Below are 12,653 nucleotides of genomic sequence, written 5' to 3' on the forward strand. Positions count from 1 at the left end.
TGCTAAATAAGAAATTCTGAAATAAATGCAGTACCTCAGTCACGTCTCTGGGAATAACCCAAACATTTGACACACCAGGATTCTGGCTGTGTTATCTTAACAGGTCTGAGCTAGAGGTGTACTGATTGTAAACCTGAAAGCCTGGTGGTCTGCTCTCTGAGGGGTTGTCATTGCATGATAAAGGCATTTTAACTTGGCTTTTAGCTGAAGCACCATCATTCTGCTGCCATCTTAAGTCATTCTCTGTGCACTGAAATCCTTACCTCTTATAAAAGAACATTTGTTTTTCTGTTTGAGTAGATATGGTCTGCAGCCCATCAAAACATGTTCAGTAAGTTGTATTAGAAATTGGCACAATTGCAAATCCTTTTTGTTTCTTCAGATTCCATTAATATTCCCCTTACCCCATAATATTATTTTTCTGTTCATATAAGTGAAAAGCGTAGTTCTACCGACTCTCTCTCCCACATCAATGAAATCAGTAGTTCATACTGTTCTGCTTAATACATATGTGACTGAATTTGATTATCAGCTATAAAGCTTCAAGGGGAAGTCTAGTTTCATGTTACTGTGTAACACTGGTGTCAAGAGGGTTTGGCGCTTTCTTCTTTGGTTATTAATCCCCAAGAAAATTCAGATCAAGGTATAGGATAGGAGGCTTTCACTTCTTCCTATCGTGTCACAGGATATGGAATAACTCAGGTCTTCAATCAAAGTCAGGTGTTAAGTTTTCAGGGCTTAATTTACTCCTTTTATGTCCTATTTGCTATAATCCTACAGCCTACATTGAGACTTTGAAGGGAGACGCTATGGCCTAGTGGAAAGAGCCCTGAGTTCAGGAGACCCGTGTTCCATTCCTGGCTCTGCCACTGGCCTGCTGGTCATTTCCTTCTTTGTGCTTCAGTTTCCCCATCTGTAAAATGGAGATATAAAACTGACCACCTGTGTAGAGCACTTTGACTTCCACAGAGAAAACATGCTGTATAACAGGAATTTTTTATTTTAATGTGTATATTCTGTATGCAAAACCTTGTAGACGGACAAAATACTGCACTTCCACTCCATAGTCCACAATTAATACAATGCAAATTGTTCCTCTGTATTGCAGGAGACTGAAGAGTATGAATCTTGTCACTACTTTTCTTCTTGTCTTTCAAGTCAAGCTATCACACTAATGTATTACAGTATGACTTCATTTGCCAAATTTTGGACCCTGTTCAGGCAGTCTTACTCATGTCGATTAGTAAAGTACTCCAAAAATAATCCTACTGAGATCGGTGGCACCGTGTGTGGAGTAAGCAGCTAAGCCACATAAGTGTGTGTGGTGGTAACTGAGTCTTGAGATGCTTAATAATGGCATATTGTTAGAATCTTTTATCCTTCTGGAAGCTTGCTCTGGAGAGCCTCTACTTAAATAAAAGATGCTTGTACCCAAAGTGTATTTTAAAGTGGGATACAGCCAGAACCATTTTTTTCTGTCAAATGTTCTGTAGGGATGGAAAGCAGAGTCATGGAATGGATTATCAGATGTATATGTAATTTTAAAAAAAAAATCCCAAGTACAGTGATTCTGTACTTTGTATTGATTTTGTTGCTGTCTTTTGAGGGATGGTGTCAGGATTTAAGCTACTTTAGTTATGTGCATTTGTAACTTTTTTGTTTTGGATAGACGTGCTTTGTGTCTGAACTGGTCTTGTATCTGATGCTATTATTTATACATTTGGATTGCACTCTAATTAAATGGAGGTATGAAACACCTTTTACTAATAGTTGCCAGCCCCCCAAACAGTATGAAGAAAACAAAATAGAGCATCAAAACCAAGTGCCTAGATAAACAACATAAGAGGAGACGCATGATGCAATTAAGAAATTTATCGTTTTCTTCTGCTGTGGATATGATTTCTGGGCCAATGCTCCTCCATATCAGAACCCAGTATAATTTTTAAAATGTCTCCCATATGGTATCCGTACAATTGGGGTAGCTGGAGTCAGCAGTGGTATTCCTTGAAGCAATGGAGCTGCTGGTCTAGCCCTTGCTGGGGCAGAAACATGGCATGAGCGCTAGCAAGACTAGATGCTGAGACTTGCAAAGGGAAAAAAATGAAGTGTAAAGGTCAATAACACTGTGACTTTCATCAGTCTCTTGCACTGCAGACCAAATCTCTTTCTTGAAAATGTAAACTGTCTTCACAGACAGTCATCTGATCGGTCTCTACAGTTTTGTTGCCCAAGATTAGTTTTGCTGCACTGAGGCTTTTGCATGCGCCAGTGTTTAAGTTTTGTGTTTCTTCCCAAGTTCACACTAATAATTAATTTCTTGTTTTACAGGAGGTGCAAAATGGAAGGTTGTTTAGGCTTCTAGCAAAATTGGGAACAATCAATGAGAGGCCGGAGTAAGAAATACAATATTTTCTTTTCATATACAGTATATAAAATTCATTGCATAAATCCAAATTTCTTCCCTTAGAAAGAGAATCTGAACAGACCTATCCCCACTTACACCCCTGAAGAAGTTAAAAGTTAAGGCAATGAGTTACCCTGTTAATATTCTGATTAAAATAAGATAACTTTACACAGCAAAGTTATTTTGAAATAACAAATGTTTTGAAATAAGTATCCTAGCGTCTACACAATGCAACTGCTATTTTGAAATAATTTTCAAAATAAATTTGAAATAGCGGTTATCTATCTCAAAATTCGTAAACCTCATTATGGAAGGAATAGCACCTATTTTGAAACAGCCATTATAGGTGCTGTTAAGACAAGGAATAGAGCTTATTCAAAATAAGCCATAGTGTGTCCAAAGGCTATATTTCAAAATAGGCTCGGTGTGTGTAGACGCAGTTATTTTTAAAATACCTAATTGCTGTTTCGAAATGCATTTTTGTGTGTAGCGTTCCCCTACAAGCCCCTAGGCAAAAGACCATTCCTATCTCAATTTATATGAATTTTGTATTTCTTTACCATATTTTTAGCATATATATTGTATCTATGGTTCATTATACTTGAGATACACATACAAGGTGATGGTTTACCTCAACATGTACTTAGAGTAAACTGCTTCAAAAGAGTTTGCTTAGGCATAGTTTTGTATGGAATAGCTGTCGGCCTCTAATATGCAACAAAGTACTTCCACTGATTTATTTTCAAACTATTTATGTAGACTTAGATAACTGCAGATCGGAATAATGATACAAATAGTTTTCATATGATAACTTTGCTCCCAATCGCTTTTCTGTGGGCTCTCAGTAAACATATTAACTTCAGGATAGTTTAGCTAAGTAAACTCCAGAGAGAGCTTCGTATACCTTTATGGATAGCCTACTACTTAGTACTAATGTTTTTTTCTTATCTAAACTCCACTACAAAACTATGCTATGATTATTCAGATGATGTTTCGTGTGTGTGTGTGAGAGAGAGAGAGAGAGAGAGAGGTCTCACTATCTTTTAAACTCTTGATTTTTCATGTGAATCTCTTTTTTTTTGGCCCAGATTTCAGAAGGACCCAACTTGGTCAGAAACTGGAGACCGATATCTACTGAAGCTCTTTCGGGATCATCTTTTCCATCAAGTGACAGAAGCAGGTACTCCTTGGATTGACCTCAGTCACATTATCTCATGTCTTAACAAGGTAAACAGTATCTGTTTTTCTTTCTTTTTGAAAGTTTAACCAAATCATTCTTCTCATGTCACATTTCACTGCTGAAAAAAAATTGATGTGACCCTGACAGTCTAATTCTATTGATTTTTAGCAGATTTCTAATCTGGCTGAGAACAGATGATCTAGTAAATTAATATGATGGCTTAGATCACAGAATTCCCCTTGATGTTGTCCCGGTGTGTTGATCAAGCCACTGATGGTGCCCTCTGGGCTCCCCACCTCCCTGTGCTACTAGGCCAGAAGCACTGGTCTCCTTCCCTGTGTCTACACAAGCCCCTTCCTTTCGAAAGGGGCATGTTAATGAGCAGGTTCGAAAGATGCATGTTCATGGCAGCACCTCATTAGCATCTTTCGAACCCGCTCATTAACATGCCCCTTTTGAAAGAGAGGGGCTCATGTAGACCCAGCCCTCGAGTCTAGGCACATAGCTCAAAGCTGCTCTAGTCCTGCTGTGTGGCTGATACTAGCAGTGTTGGTCCCAGAGGAGGAGTTTTAATTCCCTGGGAGCAACAGACAAGGCTGGAGTCGCGCAGGGGTGAGGGGAATACACAGATGTTAGGAGGATTTGTCACTGGCCTTCTGGTAAATTTGAGTTTAAGAACCCTGCCATAAATGAAGTAGGAAAAAAAATACTCCGTGTCTACACGAGCCCCTTCCTTTCAGAAGGGGCATGTTAATGAGCAGGTTCGAAAGATGCTAATGAGGCGCCTACATGAATATGCAGTACCTCATTAGCATAATGGCGGCCGCTGCAATTCCAAAGTGCGGCTTTTCGAATCGCGCACCACCCATGGAGATGGGGACCTTCCGAAAGGACCCTCCCAGTTTTCGAAAGCCCCTTATTCCTAGAACGAGATACAAAGACGGGTCTTTCAAAAACTGGGGGTCCTTTTGGTAGGTCCCCATCTCCACAGGCGGTGCATGACTTGAAAAGCCGCACTTTCGAATGGCTGCAGCTGCTATTATGCTAATGAGGCACTGCATATTCATGACAGTGCCTCATTAGCATCTTTCGAACCCACTCATTAACATGCCCCTTCCAAAAGGAAGGGGCTCGTGTAGACACAGCGACCGTTTCTACACAGGCCACTTCCTTTGGAAGTGGCATGCTAATACACGGAGCGAAAGATGTTAATGAGGCACGGGTGCAAATTCCCAACACCTCATTAGCATAACATCACGTGATTTGGAGTCCGGAAGGCTGTTCTTCCGGGCTCCAAAACACCACATAGGAGCGCGGCCCCGGAGGGGGTGGGGGAGCTTCCGGAAGGAAGTCCTTCTTCCAGAGTCCCCTTTTTCCAAAAAACTTTTGGAAATAAGGGGCCTCTGGAAAAAGGACTTCCTTCCGGAAGTCCCCCCAGGGGGCCGCACTTCTACACGACATTTTGGAGTCCAAATCACATGACATTATGCTAATGAGGCACAGGGGATTTGCATCTGCACCTCATTAGCATCTTTCACTCCATGTATTAGCATGCCACTTCCAAAGGAAGTGGTCTCTGTAGAAACAGCCAGCCACTTACTTTTTCCCTGCGGCCTGTACTTTAATTTGCGTATATTACCAAGCCTTAGCCCAGAAAAGGGGATAAGAAAATCCAATTTGTCATGGTTGTTTTATTAGCAATGTAATTCCAGTGATTATGTATAAATTGTGATTAAGTATTGAAGGAAGTGTCCATAATTTTAATGCTGTACTAATAGAAGACAGAAGAACGTCTTTACCACTGACAATAACCTTATACTTCTGTATGTTTGATATTGAAAAGCATCACCTTTTTCTTCTGAAATAGTTTGACCATACTTGGATCTTAATAATACTAGTTAACTTCAGCCAAAACTTCCACTAAATTACTGGTGGCTCTTCATCTCCTATTTGGCCACTGGGTTATTCCCTTAATCTCATTTTATTTTTATTTTAGTTTCATCAGTCCCTTTAAATCCTGCTTTAAATGGATTAAGGAGGCTAAAGTAGATTTAGGGCAGATATGGCAATGAAAGGAATGCATACTGATGCTCAAACAGGAGGTCAAGAGCAAAAGCAGTTGGGAGGGAAGTTTTCCTGTAGTCCAAGAGGGATGTCCTGACTGTGTAAATTAGGCAAAGACTATATTGAATAATGTGCGCTAGAAAGTTTTTTTTAGCTTATCCTCAAAACAAATGATTTATTTCTAGTATTGGAGACCTGTCATGCCAGGAATCAATGTCTCGTGCTGAAATACTGTTATCTTAGCAGGAAAAGAACTATAAAAATCTCCTTTTAAACTTCAGAAAGTAGCGTGTTGAAAAACATATCCAGGTAAAATTGGGTGTCTGTTCATACTTTGCCCTGCAAGTGTCCTTGTTAGTTTCAAACTTTTATTCCAGCCTGATAAGAAGAACTTTCTTATATCCTACCTCATGCAACATTTCTGTGCATCTGCTTACCTAAGAACTTTGAGACCATAATAAAATAACATTTAACATTCCTGTGGTAGGAAGAACATCTCAGCAGTCAAACACTGTGGCATTTAATTGTAGAAAAGGAAGCTATGCAAACATGAAGCAGTTAGTTAAACAGAAATTAAGGTACATTGCCTGATGTAAAATCCCTGCAAGCTACATGGAAGCTTTACAAAGACACCATAATAGAGGCCCAATTTAAACCTATACCCCTAATTAAAAAACACAGTAAGAGTACCAAAAAAGTGCCACCATGGCTTAACAACCATGTAAAACAAGCAGTGAGGGGTAGAAAGGCATCTTTTAAAATGAGGAAGTCAAATCCTAGTGAGGAAAATGAAGGACCACAAGCACTGCCAAATTAAGTATAAAAATGTAATAAGAAAAGCCAAAAAGGAGTTTTGAAGAACAGCTAGCCAAAAACTCAACAAGCAATAACAAAATGTGTAAGTACATCAGGAGCAGGAAGCCTGCTAAACAACCAATGGGGGCCCTATACGAATGAGATACAAAAGGAGCACTCAGAGGATCAAATCATTGCAAAGAACTAAATGAACTCTTTGCTTCAGTCTTCATGGCTGAGGATGTTAGGGAGATTCCCAAAACTGAGCTGTCTTTTGTAGGTGACAAATCTGAGGTGTTGTCCAAGATTGAGGTTTTGGAACTAATTGATAAAATTAACAGTAACATGTCACCAGATGAAATTAATGAGCAGCAGGTTTAAAACAAATAAAAGAAAGTTCTTCTTCACACCGTGTACAGTCAACTTGTGGAACTCCTTGCCAGAAGGGGCTGTGAAGGCTAGGACTATAACAGGGTTTTAAAAAGAGCTAGATACATTCATGGAGGTTAGGTCCATTAACAGCTATTAGACAAGATGGGTAAGTAATGGTGTTCCTAGCCTGTGTGTGTCAGAGGCTGGAGATGGATGACAGGAGAGAGATTGTTGCCTGTTCAGTTCACTCCCTTTGGGGCATCTGATATTGGCCATTGTCAGTAAACAGGATCCTGGGCTTGGATGCACCTTTGGTCTGACCCAGTATGGCCATTTTCTAAGAAGAAAGCTTCTCATGGGCTGTGTCTAGATTAGCCCCTACCTTCAAAGGGAGGGGGGGTGGTAATTAGGGTCTCAGTTAGGGTGCAGTGTATATGCAGCACTTCATTAGTCAAAATCTCACCCGCAGCAACTTCAGAGTGCTGGCTTCAATGTAGCCGCAGGTACTTCGAAGTGCCTGCGCTACATTGAAGTCCCTTTACACCTTAAAATTTTGTAGCACGGGCACTTCGAAGTACCCGGGGTAGGGGGTGGTCTTTGCTTAATGAAGTGCTGCATGTGCACCACAGCAATTCATTAATAAACTGTCAACACCCTACTTACCATGCTCCCTTCAAAATAAGGAGCTAGTGTAAACAAGTCCAACGTGTTGATTTATACCGTGGTACAGAAAGTGAATCTTGTCTTTGGACAAGAGAATCTGTACTATAAAACAAATGCTAAAAATCCCTTACCTATATTCAAAAGACAGTGTTTCCCCTTGCATTTAGCAGAGTCTGAAAGTTACAACTCATGAATGCCTCTTGCAGTGCAAGTTCCCCTAGAGAGTTGTATGTCATTTACTGTTAGAAATACCATAAAATACTGGTGACATAAGTTATGTGGAAGTCACTGAAAGAAGTAAGTTAGTTTCTGTGCTGCTTCAGTGCTATTTTAATCAGAAGAAAAGTTTAAGATTTGGATGGAAGATGTTCTTTTTTTCCTGACAGCCTATATTAATTTCTGTCCCAGATCAGGATTAATAACATCTGAATTCTAGACTGAGGGAAAGGGTATTGTGCAAGAAAAAGCCGGTTAATTTTGTTCCCACCATTGCTGGCCACTAGCCAGTCTGAAAGTGCAAGTGCAAGTTTCAGCTGTTACAGAGCACAATAGCAGGCAGTTAAAATTGCTCAGGTTGCTGATACTTCCTGCAAATCTGTTTTAAAATGCCCAAGAGCCATCTCTCCATACTGCTCATACCAGTTAACTTTCGCAGCAATTCCATGTTATGGCTTGGACCTACATAGAGATTATCCTAGTTTGCTTGACTGTTTTAAGGGGGAATAGTATTTCATAGAATCGTAGGGCTGGAAGGGACTTCAGGAGGTCATCTAGTCCAGCCCCCTGCTTCAGGCAGGATCAACCCCCACTAAGTCATCCCAGCCAGGACCTTGTGAAGCTGGGACTTAAAAACCACGAGGGATGGAGAATCCACCACCTTTCTAGGTGGATTTCAGAAGGATTGGGCCAAGTTAAGTGGGTCTGTCCCACAAAAGCGCATCACCTAATAAAATATTTTGTTAGTCTTTGAAGTGCTACATGACTCCTTTTTTGTTCTGAGGAGAATACAGACCAACACTATTACCTCACTGTCATTTTCTTCTACAGTTTTCTTTCTGAGTTCTTGACCATGAGCTGATTTAGGGCAAGGTTTGAGTTAAACACTTTCCTACCTGTGATTAGTTTCTAGGCTGTATATGTTGAGTCTCTCACTCACACACAAGCTTGCTAAATTGTTTGTGTTTTAAGAAAATGATTCTTGCCATTTTTCCACACATGTTCATTTTATCTTTTGCACTCTTGTTACAGTTAGATGCTGGTGTGCCAGAAAAAATAAGCCTCATTTCCAGAGACGAGAAGAGTGTACTTGTGGTAACTTACAGCGATTTAAAGCGCTGCTTTGAAAATACTTTTCAAGAACTAATTGCAGCCGCAAATGGTCAGTTGTAGTATTTGCTGAAAGCATGCAGGACATTGCTGAGGAACTTAACCAATAGCAAATTGCACTACAGCTGAATTGTTGTTGTCATCTCATTTCACATTTGGAAAACAAACAGGAGATGAGCAAAGCTGCTTGCACTTCAGTCAGGTACACTGTTACTTGAAGGGAAGAATGTTTCACTTATCCTAGAGCTATGGCTGCCATTGGAGGCTTTATCTGTGAAGAATTTATTTTAGATTAAGGAACACATCAGGTGCATGATGTTCCTGCTTTTATTTTTTCCACTTGTATATGCACTAATTTTAATTTTTTTAAGACTTTTTCTGATCTCTGATGTTTTGCCACAATGTATACTTATTAAGGGAAACTCTTGCAAGGACATTTCTGGGATACCTTTTTTGTCACTGAGGATATTGCTAAATTTATTCATTTTGATATTATTTGCACCCAGAATAGCTTAAAGGACCAGGTAAATAATTTCATAGAAATTGTGTTCTACAAATGACAGTTTAGTTTGTAATCTCTGTAAAAGTGTGTTGTATGCAAGCTCTGTATGCCACCCACTGTTAGTTAACAAACCAACCAGACGAGGCATATTTGAAAAAAATCAGGTATCAGTGAATTGACATGTATAAAATCCCCTCTCATTTAAGGCTTGTCTAAGCAATGTGACAAAATAGCAACCTTTGAAACACCTATGATTTAAGAAGCATATCATATTTGCTCTAAACACAACCAGCGCCTTTAAAAACTGTATGTTTTCCTGCTAGTCAGATGCATTTACATTTATGCAATTTTTTTAACAGAATTTTTTTAAAGAAATTGTGTTAAATGCCTGAAGTTTCAGGAGTGTATTACTTTAGGTTATTTACAGTATAATTTTTGTATAAAGTTCTGTTCTTTGAACCACAGCTTTATTATGGTACTCTACACTGGATACAGAAACAAAGACACTGTTAAGAAGATTAACTAAACACAGCAGTTGTCTGGCATCAAGAGCTTTTGACGTTTTTACAACCTGAATCTGGAGGGATAATGATCTGCTGTGCCTTTGCAGTCACTGCTTAGCCCAAAGTAATATTCCTTTTGATAATACTCAACACATGAATATTCCTGAAGTAATTCAGTCTCAAAAGTCTGGAATTTCCTTCTCAATTAACTTTCTAATATTTGGATGTGCAGTTGTCTCCAAACGGGGTATTCATGGGATTTATAGTAAAAGATAAACACCTATACTTTGATATTGAAGACTGCCAAATATGTAGGAATTTCCTTTCGTAAAGCAGTAGTGAAGACTGTATCTATCTTTTCCCAGCACTGAATATTTTAATAGCACTGGGTGCTCACCATGAAGAAAATGTGGAAACTCAAAAGGTCAGGACAGACTTTAAGCACTTGCAACTGATGTTACTGACATCAATTTTAATAATTCTCAATATTTGTAGTTTTCAGAGAAGTTTTTAGTATTTCTCTGTCCACTTTTATAAGCTTTAAAATGATTCTCCGCCTTGAGACTTGCATCAAGAAAAGCAGCTCGTCACATCGAAAGCTTTGAAGACTAGGGACGTGCTTTACATATTTTAGAAAATGTGGTTGAGTCCGCATTTGGTAGCATCAGTTGTTGAGTTTAAAAACCAATTATTGTTGCATTTGATCTGAACGAATTTTAAAAGGAACATAATGTTTAATATTCAGAGGATAACAATTGCCACTATTGTTCTTTTTAATGTAAAAGGAACAGGAACTTTGAGAAGCGAACATGCAAAACAGTCTTTTATCATTAGCTCATGTATTTGAGGAAGAGCAGCTGTCTTTTATATGTTTTTTGACAAATCATATTGTAATTCTTTTGTACAAAAAAGAAGTACTTGTATTCTAGAAGAAATATGAAATGCTTAATTTATAAGCGGGCTGAGGTTTTTTCCAGTATTGTTTTCTTTGAAAATGAAAGGGGATCATCTGTTCAGTTGTGGGGTTTGGAAACCTTTGGAAAATTTTAATTTGTGGACCAATATTTTGTGAAAGTTAAGGCAGGGGTAAAATAGGGCTTGAATTCTCATCCTTCCTAGACCAGCAAACCATCCTCTGTGAGACAAGTCTAGAATGCAAACTTACATGTATTTGCATAATGTTTGTTTGCATCAGCCCCTAGTAACCTCAGGACTTGGTTTAAAAATAAAAAGGTGGACAGCTACTAAGTTTTCATAAGTAACTAAAGTCACCTGGAAAACACTTGGTGTCAGATAATACATAAAAACAAATCATTGTTGAGCTTTGTTTTCTATTTATTTCATTTGGTCCATATTTGGGAATGATTTGAGCAGTCTGAAGTTCTGCTTGGGTGTTTTTTGGGGAGAGCCCTTCTACCCCATTCTAATTCCATTTTAGAAGGTTGTCCTAAAGTTTTCTTTTCTGTCCCGAAGAAGAGCTGTATGTGTATCTTTAGAAAACAAACCAAAATGATCCGGGACGCATCCTTCCATGTGGGAAATTATTGTGACCTTCCTATCTTTACAGCCAAAAGCACAGAAAGGGCAACCTTTGAAATCATGTGATGTAGGTCATTTTAATTTTTCTACCTGTTTTTAAATTCTGTTTATGTATTTACTGTACTGTAAATGTTTTGAGGAAACCTATGTATTTTTTTGTTTGTTTTGGCCCTTATTTCAGTAATTCAGATGTCAACAGCTTCCCCTAAAAAGCACCGGTATGTTAAGTTCTGTCATGATCCCAATATATGTTACCCATCTTTAATCCTGTTCTCATTCTTCATGTGTACAGCAGTATTTTTAATAAAGAATACCAGAAATAACGTAGCCTTCTTTTGAGCATGCTAAGTGCTGTAGTTGGGTAGTGCGTTTCGCATCTTCAGTGTGGGAAGTATATTGCATTCCATTATATTTTGTGTAAATGACTCCAGCACATGGTTGTAACAATCATGACTTGCAAACTGCGTTTGATGTTCACCACTGACAGTAAATCACGTGGCCTACAATTTCTAGATACTGTTCACTAGACCTAGTAGTGTGCATTTCCTTAACTTCCAGGTCAAAGTAGTAGCTCCTTTTTTGCTTGTATTAAATCAGATCCACATGATTAGATTAGCCCTAATTCTGAGAAACTGTATTAAAAATACCTTTACGTCCATGTTTATTGAGCTCTCTTGTCCAATGACAATATGTATGTTAGCTTCTCTGGAAAATTATACATGGGATAACTGACCTCTTTGGTGCCCAGACTTATTTGTTCTGTATTGTTAACCAGCAAAAGTGACTTACTGGTGGGGTAAAGTCCTTTGTACCCACAGTCCTCCATGCCACCTGTTTATGTAATTGTAAAGTCATGAAATTTTTGTAAAATACATGTGAAATTGTCAATATCTTTGTTTTTTTTCCTTGCATAAACTTAATCTGGACTGATGGTCCCTTAAATTGCATTATTGCTTTAGAAAGTTTATTTTGTATATATGACTAAAATAAAACTGCAGCAAGCTACCTTGATCCACTCTTCTCAGAAGCTCAGAGGTAGGAGGAAGTTTTATGTGCAGCAAACTCTGATTTATATTTAAGACAACTGTTGGAGGATCGGATACTGATATAAAAGTACATGCACATCTTGTCTGCTCCAGAATGCGTGTAGCAATACTGGTCAGTACAGTTACTCCTCACTTAAACTCTCGCAGTTAAAATTGTTTCTTCATTAAGTTGCTGATCTATTAGAGAACATATTCAAAGTTGCCCAGAGTTCTGTTATGTTGTTTCAATCACCCCACCTGCCCAACATTCCAGCTGGAA

The 12,653-nt window shown here is 38.7% G+C and overlaps 1 protein-coding gene across 5 annotated transcripts in view; it reads left to right on the top strand.

The window, feature by feature from the left end:
* PAN3 (poly(A) specific ribonuclease subunit PAN3) overlaps nucleotides 1-12,345 on the top strand; it is a 119,983-nt gene extending 107,638 nt beyond the window's left edge. For all 5 annotated transcript variants that reach the window (XM_074985907.1, XM_074985914.1, XM_074985930.1 and 2 more), the window contains 3 exons: nucleotides 2,329-2,393; nucleotides 3,493-3,631; nucleotides 8,727-12,345. In XM_074985907.1, coding sequence (XP_074842008.1) covers nucleotides 2,329-2,393; nucleotides 3,493-3,631; nucleotides 8,727-8,867 — 345 coding nt within the window. In that variant the 3' untranslated portion in view covers nucleotides 8,868-12,345. The remainder of the gene's footprint in view (nucleotides 1-2,328; nucleotides 2,394-3,492; nucleotides 3,632-8,726) is intronic.
* Nucleotides 12,346-12,653: the final 308 nt, after the last annotated feature.

The sequence above is a fragment of the Carettochelys insculpta genome, chromosome 1, assembly GCF_033958435.1.
Source record: "Carettochelys insculpta isolate YL-2023 chromosome 1, ASM3395843v1, whole genome shotgun sequence".
Classification (NCBI taxonomy): domain Eukaryota; kingdom Metazoa; phylum Chordata; order Testudines; family Carettochelyidae; genus Carettochelys; species Carettochelys insculpta.